Source organism: Amblyraja radiata, chromosome 27 (assembly GCF_010909765.2).
Source record: "Amblyraja radiata isolate CabotCenter1 chromosome 27, sAmbRad1.1.pri, whole genome shotgun sequence".
NCBI classification, from domain to species: Eukaryota; Metazoa; Chordata; class Chondrichthyes; order Rajiformes; family Rajidae; genus Amblyraja; species Amblyraja radiata.
The window spans coordinates 17256824-17266924 of record NC_045982.1 but is presented as its reverse complement, the minus strand read 5'-3'; the positions used below and the strand labels follow the sequence as shown (position 1 = coordinate 17266924).

The following is a 10101-nucleotide window of genomic DNA, read 5'->3' as shown; positions in this document are numbered from 1 at the left end:
TCAATGAAGGAGCATAGTTCCACTTTAATTCATTATACTTTTCACAATCAAAATATGTACAGGCAAATGAATTAGCAAAATTTTTTTTTCATCTGGTAACAGTCATAATTCGCATCAGAGTTGTTTTCCACCACGGTTATTTCCCAGATTACAAATAGGTAATTTACAAACTTTTTCCTACATTTTGGAACACGTGTCTTTTCTACCAGGAAATTTTTCGCTGTAATAAATAGTGCGGGAATAGTGCACTGGGATGCCCATGAGGCATTTCACTCTGACTTTTTGATTTACAAAATGTTGCTTAATAACATGTTTGCCCAGGAATGCATTTCTTTCATTGGTCAAGGATCTATTTCATACCTATTTCATAGGTAAATCAGAGATCCACACTTCTGCCCATGCATCGAGAAGAGGCAGGACTCGAACAGACAAATCAGTCAGACACTAAAAGAGTGGTTCAGTTCATTCTGACATATAAAACAAAATCACACATGATGAATGGAGCTGGACAGTGTGACAAATTTAGCCCCGGAGTTGCGCAGAGCACAGGTAACTTTGGGGAAACTGTACTGGAGTTAAAATACACCTTATCCGGCTAACCTGCAGACAATATTGTCACTGTGAACATATCATCAAAGCACTTAATTGTTAAAGTCAAGAAAACTGTAAATACACTTTTAAAAACTTCTCAACGGATGTAAAAAATGACAGATTTTCCCTATACAGTTGTATGTTGAGTTATTTTAAGTATTAAATGTTAATATAAAAAACGTTTTTTCATAAAAATGAATAAAAACAATGTATTTATAAATTGGCCTTTGCAATAGTGAAGTATGGGCGTGCTCTCTCTGGGGAAGCAAGTCCTTTACACCAATTGTTAAATGTTGTAATTTCCTTTACCCCCCAACACCGAGGTGTTCTTAACCCCTTCTCCAGCATCACTGAGGGCAGGAGGTTGGATTATCACTGTATTGATTTAAATGATGTATAGTAAGGGTAAACATAAATAAGAGACTGCATGGTATTTATTGCTGTCCAAACAGTGAAACAAGGTCGGCTGTAGGCCATCCTGTCAGAAGAACACCTTCAATTTGTTTGGTTCTGTCATTCCAGCATAGACATTCAGCGAGTGTCAGTGGTTCATAATTCCCCTTATCTATAAAAACTCAAATAATCTCTTGGTTTTGTAATGAGACTGCACAGTATTCTTTTGCTGTCAAAACAATGAAACTTGTCAAGAGCAATCATATGTGGCTGAGACTTGGGTCATATATTGTAAGTGGATGAGTTTCTGTCATAAATGTAAGTACAGGTTTAAATATAATTCATGTATTTTGATATGTGCATGAAGGATAGGTGATCTCTACAGTGTGACCATTGGGCTAATAGGAATCTAAGACTCAATGCCTCCCATTTTCAGAAAACATCGCTTCATCTTAAACAATTCACGATTCTAAATATCAAATTGCAGAAGCAAAAATTCCTCCGTAAAAATTCCTCGGTCTAAAATATGTTATTTTGGAAATAAAAAGTTGGTGATCTTTGAAGGACCACTGTTAAGTTAATGTCAGAATACTATTCATAATCTAATACCAAATATGCCTCAAATGTCTAGCTCCTACAATTGATACACATCCTATAATATCGCTGTGAAGGTGTCGGCCTTATTGTAAACAAGGGTTCTTTTATAAATCTCCACACCTCATATGGCTATTCCTCAACAGAAACTCAAGTCCTGAATTATAGAGTGCGTGTCCATTATTTTTCATCCATTAAAATTAACAGACAAAATCAGGAAGCATGTACCCAAATTCCTGATTAATGCTTTCAAATGACAAAAGGTACATGGCAGAAATGCAATAAGTAAAATTAGTAAAAAATGACCTGTTAAAAAATTGTATAATTTCCTGTACAATACAATACAGTACAATACAAAGTAAATAAATCTATATTCACTAACCTAATTATAAATTTAATAAGCACTATTATTGGCTGTCAAAACTGACAATAGGTAATACTACAATTATCTTCTTAGATTCATAAAAGCTGTAAGCAATTTCTAATCTACAATAATTCCAGTAATGTAGTAACTGCAGAACAATGTCCTCCACCATGTTGTAAACACACTGTTAATGCTGGGCTTCATGAGCTGGTAACACTAATCTGCAGCATGCATTTATCTTCTCACCACAGTATTCATATCATACGTTTTAGATCAGAGCACTTTTGTATTCACAGTGTGTTTTCGAGCGGATACTGCAACTTTTAAATTTACAATAAGTCAGTCACATGTCATGTGAAGGTTATTATGGACTCAAAAACATTATTGTCTTAAATTATGATTTCCATGTAACTTTAGCAATCATATATGTAAGACCAATGCTCTAAAGAACCATTGCATTGGAATATGTAAGACTTTCTTGGGCAATTGAGCAAACATTTGAATAACTTGGAAATTAAGGGTTATGAGATTTAGGCAAGAAAATGAAATTAAAGTTAGGATTACAGCAAGGATGGTCTTAATGAAAAGCAGAGCGGGTGCAAGGGGGCCATGAGGCCGGGTTTTTACTTCAATTCCAGATGTTCTTTGTTTTTCAGTGACAGTCATGCTGTCCATATGTACCAATGCAATCCAAAATAGAACTGTCGAGTCGTACAGCATAGAGTCGAGTCTTTTGACCCAACACCATGCCTATCTGTACTAATGCCACATGCCTGGATTAATTCCATATCCTTCTTTGCTAGTTCATTCTAGTACCAGTCTAAAATCAAAATGAATCACAGCAAATGACCATTAGCTTTGATCTTTCGTTTGCCATTATTTCAACATCAGTAATAGCTCATTATTTAAAATAGGTTAATGCCAATGTTGAGAACAAATCACCTGGGTAAAAAGGGTAATATTTCCTAAATTATTTATACTTTTCATGTGCCACCTTATGTTACCAAGCAACATGAATGTATCTCCCAACCACATCATTCAATTTATATAGGAACACAAAATACCTCTATGTGGATGGAAAGCAAAGTAAAATGGCTCTTCAAGGTGATAAATCTATCTTAAAGTCTTAGGGTTATGTGATAGGAGAAGAATTAGCCCATCGTCTATACCATTCAATCATGGCTGATCTATCTCTTCCTCCTAACCCCATTCTCCTGCCTTCTCCCCATAACCTTTGACACCCATACTAATCACGAATCTATCTATCTCTGCCTTAAAAATATCCATTGGCTTGACCTCCACAGCCTTCTGTGGCAAAGAATTCCACAGATTCACCACTCTCTGACTAAAGAAATTCCTCCTCATCACCTTACCAAAGGAACGTCCTTTAATTCTGCTGCTATGATCGCTAGTCCTAGACTCTCCGACTAGTGGAAACATCATCTCCACATCCAACTAACCAAGCCTTTCACTATTCGGTAAGTTTCAATGCGGTCTCTCCTCATCCTTCTAAACTCCAGCGAGTACAGACCCAGTGCCATCAAATGCTCATCATATGTTAACCCACTCATTCTTCACCCAAACGAACTGCTGATACCATGAGGACAGAGGCTGATGCCAGGGGTTCTGACTAAGATGTCATAGAAGCAATGGCTGATAACTACGCCACTACAGTCTTACAAGAGATTCTCCAATTAGAGTAAAATAATAGTAAACAAAACTTAGATATAGAAAGGACAAAGTATGTACAGTAATACATTTTAAACAATTTGTAGAGAAACAAGGAAAGTGGCTGGAAGTCAATGATGGTATGGGAAGTCCTGCAACAAAGGTTTAAAGATGCTATTGTACTGAAAATGAGACATGTTTCTGAATCTGAATGTAGCCAAATTCTATATACGTATGCAGATAATTCCAACAAGCCACTGCAGGTGCAAAATTCAGTTAGTTGCTCATGTGATTATTTTAGTACGCTACGGTTTGCAATTTCAGAAAAAAACAGTAACAGTTGTTCTTCCTATTACAAAAAAATCTAAACATAAATTCAGCACCATAAAATTGTCCAGAAACAGCTTTGTTTTTCATATGTTCTTCTTTCTCTATTCCACGATAAGGTGAGCAACAAAAATTATAACAAATTATGCTCATGGCAAGGATTAATATTAAGTCACTGGTCTTGTACGGTGTCATACAAAATGATTGTTCCAACTGTGCTTCTCTGTATTCATGTTGTTAATAAACTGTCAGTGTTAATGTATATTTTACAGGAACTGTAAGAACATATGACTCCTCTCCCCTCATTACTTAAGAAGCAGGAGATAGGAAGATGTTGAATATGATGGCAAATACGACACAGGCAACATAGGCCAAAATCGAAGCCCAAAATCTGGGATCCTTCAAGAGTTTCTGGTCATAGCAGCTGAAAACCACATAGCCAATTGTCATTCCAGCTAAACCGCCTGCAATGTGAGCCACAAAGGACACCTGTAGGAAGTAAGAAACCTAATATTAGAACACGGGATCAAAGTAGTTCTTTACATTCTCACTCCGGCGAAGAAAATATAATCACAGGCGAACCGTTTCTGGATTTGCTTTAATTCCTTCAAAACAATAATTAGAGTTCAGCATTTATATCAGTTGACAGTCTGACCATTATATTCATTCAGCAAAATGACCTAATTTGTTCATCTATTTTCAGGTTACATTCACGTGGAGATTGTCAATGGTTTAAGAAGAAGGATTGCCATAGAAAACTTGTACTATATTTCGCTCCATCTGTTCGGTTACTGAAAAACAGTTAATGTACATACGAAATAGTCTCTCCTGCTTTGCACAGGTGCCAGCACTGGGGAAATATAACCATTAACGTGTAGGCAGCTCTTCCTGTTCCCCATCAATCACGTAATTATTCATAAGAAATTAATTTACATTTATATTCTATTTAACGCTGTTGAGATTGTCACATGGCTGTTCCAGACTGATATAATTGTTCAAAATGTAGAAACAAGGAACTGTAGGTGCTGATTTACAACAACAAAAGACACAGTGCTGGAGTAACTCAGTGGATCAGGCAACATCTCTGGAGAATATGGATAGGTGATATTTCGGATTGGGATCCTTCTTCGGTCTGAAGAAGGGTTCTGATTCGAAACGTCACTTAATAATGTTCTCTAAAGATGTTGCCTGACCTGCAGAGTTACTCCAGCACTTTGTGTCTTATTTTGATATGATTGTACAGTTACTTATGGGACAAAACTTAATCCTGATTTTTTAATTTTTGTGGAAACAAGCAAGACTTTGTAATTGATCAGTGATACATGTAGCTATTATAATGATATGACACCGTAAAGACAAATTTTCTTCCACTTTCTACCAAGTGATCTAAGCTAAGCTGCTCATAGATGTCCTGAGCCGGTCTCCATATCAAAAATCAACCACTGTCACTGCTGATAGATATCTGGTGCAATAGCTCACACATGAGGCATAAAATAAGGACCAGGTTGGTCTCAGCCGGGAACCCTTTCATACATAAACAGCCTAAGGATCCTAAGCTTCTCAGATAAATTTATTTGGATGCTGCAGCAGAGGGTTTTGAGATGTCTTTGATAATAGGCTAGCATAGAAAATGGTGGAGAGATAAAACTAATGGTGGAGAGGTGAAACTAATGGAGACAGAGCTTCCAAAAGAAAGAATGAAGAGACTCTCTGAGCCCCAATTTCAACATATATTAGACAACCAAGGATAATCAGAAATAACTGGGCTTGTGATTTCAAGTAAACTCTTTGGTGTGTTGCCATGCACAAAGTTAATGTGGATTAATTATTGATACTTTAAAAAGTTGATGTCTGTTATCTACCAAAACAATCCATGGTATGTAGCCTGTAGGAGATTACAAAAAAAAACGTTATTATAGGTCCAGGAACTTATTAGATAGGATTACAACTCCAGTGAACCACTTTAGGGCAAAATGCACTGAGTCCTTTTGCACAATTTACACTTCGAGCGCTTTGCTTACCTTCTGCAGGTTTCTGTCGCTTAAGTTGCCAAAGCTGGGGTTAAATCAGCTCTCAGCAGTGTGAAGCCACAGCAGCAAGAAAGGAAAGCCAGAAACAATATTAAACTATCTCACCAATGGCAGGAAAAGGCTGAAGAATGGGAAGGATTAATGAAAGTAGATAGATGCATTATTGGATTTCAGAAATACTCAGCTTCATAATATTTCCAAGCAAGTAAAGCCAACATAATTTGTTCTTAACATTCTAAGTCATGAATCTTGCAGAAACCCATCTGATCCTGACAATCAGATGTTGTCGAAGATGTTGTTGTTTGTTACAGTATCTATAAGCTCCAGGACTAATGTCATCTTGGGAAACTAGGAGATTCTGTGAGTTCACACTGACCTTTTGAGTGTTCGATAATGTAAAACAGATGGCATCATCACCCATTAAACATTTTAAAATAAGCAAAAACCATGCAAATGTCAAAATGACCCTAACGTATTCTTTACATGGGATGCCCAGCTGAAAATAATGCGATGAAGATGGCTTCTAACAATGCACTTGGTGAGATCAGTTTACAACATCTCTATAAATCAGCAGGAGTTCATATATGGTAACCTGATCCTTTACAGGCTTGTAGAAGTTAGAGAGATCACAGAGCAAGACATGGTTTAACATACAGCTGAGAATTTTCTTCAGATTAGCAGTTAGTTGCAGGTCCTATTGGTGACACTTGTGGATCCGATGTTTAAATGCTGCTCAGGAGTAAGGTTCAGAAACATGACCCCTTGGAAGGTGAACTTTCTTAAGTCCCTCCCCCCTCCATGTACCGACCCACCTAAATGTCCCAATCTGCCAAACCTGACTCCCTGATCCACTATCTAATCCCTTCACTTTATCCCTATACCAATCTGAGCATCCACCACTGTGTGTAATGTCCCTCTGGTATTAACTCAACACCTATCTGACCACAAGGGTTTTGACAGGCAGATGGTTGGAACAAAAAGCCAGAGATAGGAAGAGAAGGTGTGAGACAGGTTTGAATGGTTGCGGACCGTGAAGTCAGGGGGAGGAAAGTACCAGTAGGGGGAGGGTAGAGGTTTGGAGGAGAGAAATAGGTAGAAATACAGGTGGGGCACAAGGAGGATGGGAAGGTAGGGGGCACAAGGGGGGAGGTGGGGGAAAAGGGGAAGTTAGTCAGAGGTTACTTAATATTGGAGAATTCAACATTCATACCATTGGGATGTAAGCTGCCCAAGCAGAATATGAGGTCCTGTTCCTCCAGTTTGCTTCTGACCTCACTTTAGCAACAGAGGAGGCCCAGGGCAGAATGGTCAGCAAGGGAATGGGAAGGGGTGTAAAATGGTTAGTAACCAGTAGACCTTGGCGGACCGAGTGCAAGTGTTTAGTGAAATAGACGGCAAGACTGCGCTTGGTCTCACCGACGTACAGGCCACTTCGACAGGAAAGAAGGGCCTTTCCTTCAGTGTTTCATCTGAAGAGTGGTCTTGTTTTAGTGCAACTCATCTCTGGTAGCCTAGATTTTGTTACAATTTTCAAAACCAGCAAGCAATCTCTGATTCAGATGTAAAAATGTAATCATTAATTCACAATTATTATACAACATTACCAATCACTAATTTGTTTGCTGCTCAGCAAATATTTGGTTTAAGCCTCAGGGCAAGTCATTAAATGTTGAGCACAATCAAGTGGTTTTAATCAACATCTGTAATACTTACACGTAAACCACTTCCTTCAACAAAAAACCTTCTGTACAGAGCAAAGCCCACATCAGTGCCCACTGAAATAAATAAATTCATATCTTTAAGTTGCTACGTAATACTGAATAGCAGAAAAAAATACAATAGGCCAACAACAACGGTAAATAACGCAAAATATTTCAAAACCAGCAATCCATTCACACAATGAACACTTTGGCTTTGGTGTAACTAGCAAAGGCCTCAGTAATAGAAGGTCTACTTGTGGCAAACCTGCAACAATGTCTGCAAGTGTTCAACCCTTACACTGTCAGGCTTTAGATTATCAGTCACAACATGAAGGAATTTCTTGACCCAATGTCCACTATCTATTTCTTTTGGAAGCACTCCAGGATATGGGTGTTGTTGATAAAGCCAGCACTTATTGATGAGTCTTTTCTGAACTGCTGCTTTTTGTGTGTTAATGAAAGAGGCTGACTACCGGATTGGAAGGTGCTGTCAAGGAAGGTATTGCGAGGTGATGCAGTACATCTCAGGGATGGTAAACATTCCATCCATGGTGCACCACTTTAGTGGGAATGTCTGCTTAAGATGAAGAATTAGGTGCTGGACAATTGGGCAGGCTTGTCGTGTATGGTGAAAAGCTTCTTGAGTGTTGTTGAAGCTGCATTTATCTAGATAAGTAAAGAGTATGCTCCTGACGTGCCTGGGAGATGGAGAAAAGGATTTTAGGCGTCATGAGGTGAATCACTTTCAGCAGGACATCAAGCCTCTAACCAGCTTCCAGACATTTGTAATGCAGGGTGTTTATGACAAAGGCCACCTCACCTAATATTCCACAAATGATAGGTTATCAAGTAATTCTCTCCCACACAAGTCTCTCTCTGGCAGTGCTTAAAGCCACATAGGAACTTCTGCATGATATTTTCTCACAATATGGCAGCTGAGAGCTAGATCTAACTGGGATATGCTGGATAGGTGTGTCTCAGGGACTATAGTGATAGCTGGGCAGACCATAATTTAATACAATAATAAAAAAATTAAGAACACTTACCTATTATCAAAATAAAGGCCAATCTGAAAACACCAAAGACTGGCAACATTTGTTTAAAATTCTGAAAACAAACAAATAGATTCATCATAACTTTATGGGTGTTTTTAATCATGAGATAGACTTTCGTTTTAGAAATAATATACTGCTCAAAATTAGCATCAGAATGTCTTTACCTCTTGTTGTGGCAAAGTCATGAACTGATAAATCAACCTATTATGTTTGTATGGCTGTAACAGTCAGTATATTTTGTAAAAAGCCAATGCTGAAAGAGTTTTCCTACTAGAGGAATGTACGGAATGTTTGGTTTTGCAGCTGATGTGGGTAGAGTTGGTGCTTTTACATCAGATTTTTCTCCCACGCTACTGGCAAATATCATGATCTGTTGCATCTCATTACTGCTCGGTCATCTCATGATCTCTGTAAGCGCAGAAGTTATTCTCCGTCAACAAATCTTGAACTTGTTTGGTAACCGTTTCCCAGCATTTAATAAGTAACAGTCTTAGCCCAGCATAGTGACACAGCTGGCAGAGATGTTGCCTCACAGCGCCAGAGACCGGGTTCGATTCTGACCTCGGGTGCTGTTCTGTGTGGAGTTTGCATGGTCTCTCTGTGACTGCGTGGGTTTTCGCCAGGTATCCTGGTTTCCTCCCACAACCCAAAGATGTGTGGGTTTTTGTAGGTTAATTTGTGTCTGTAAATTGCCCCTGGTGTGCAGGGAGTGGATGAGAAGGTAGGATAACATAGAACTAGTGAGAATGGGTAATCGACAGTCGGCGTAGACTGAGTGGACCGAAAGGCCTGTTTCCCTGCTGTAGCTCTAAACTCTATCAATTATCTTGATGATAAATTCTAGCCCTTCACTGCAAAATTCAAATAATTCATCAATAAGCAGCAACTTGCCATTGTTATTTTGCAAGTGTGGTTGATTAATTGAATATCTTAGTAAATAATAGATTGTCTTTACATTCATTAAATGGTATTGTTATACTTTCACGAGCTGTAGGATATATTATGTGTGTATGAGTTTAAACCTGCTGAAAATTGTGGTTCCACAGTTTGTTACTGTAGAGGAAGAGGTTTCCATGATGCATTTCCTGTCAAAACTCTTTCATCCAGTTAAAAGGAAATGCTCTCTTAATATGTTTTTCTTTTACAGTTTTTGTTGAATGGTGTAGGCTTTTGGCCAACCTGCAAGTCTCTTTAGAAAATTTCAGCTATTTCTGCGATTGAAATAATATTGTAAATCAGCATTGACATAAAACCATTCTGTTAAAGCATCCTCATGGAGCTACACCTCCATCACATCTTAAATGATATTCGACATGACCCACATTAGATGGACAATGTAGGTTAAAAAGTGGCTTCAATTTTCTGTAGCTGAGATGTAA

The 10101-nt window shown here is 38.2% G+C and overlaps 1 protein-coding gene across 2 annotated transcripts in view; it reads right to left on the bottom strand.

The window, feature by feature from the left end:
* rhbdl2 (rhomboid like 2) overlaps positions 1 to 10101 on the bottom strand; it is a 43470-nt gene continuing 33369 nt past the window's right edge. The window contains exons 6-8 of one of the 2 annotated variants that reach the window (XM_033045324.1): positions 8714 to 8774; positions 7681 to 7742; positions 1 to 4426 (exon numbers count right to left, since the gene is read on the bottom strand). In XM_033045324.1, coding sequence (XP_032901215.1) covers positions 4247 to 4426; positions 7681 to 7742; positions 8714 to 8774 — 303 coding nt within the window. In that variant the 3' untranslated portion in view covers positions 1 to 4246. Of the gene's footprint in view, positions 4427 to 7461; positions 7518 to 7680; positions 7743 to 8713; positions 8775 to 10101 lie in introns of those variants that run through there. The other variant, XM_033045325.1, reaches the window with a different exon arrangement.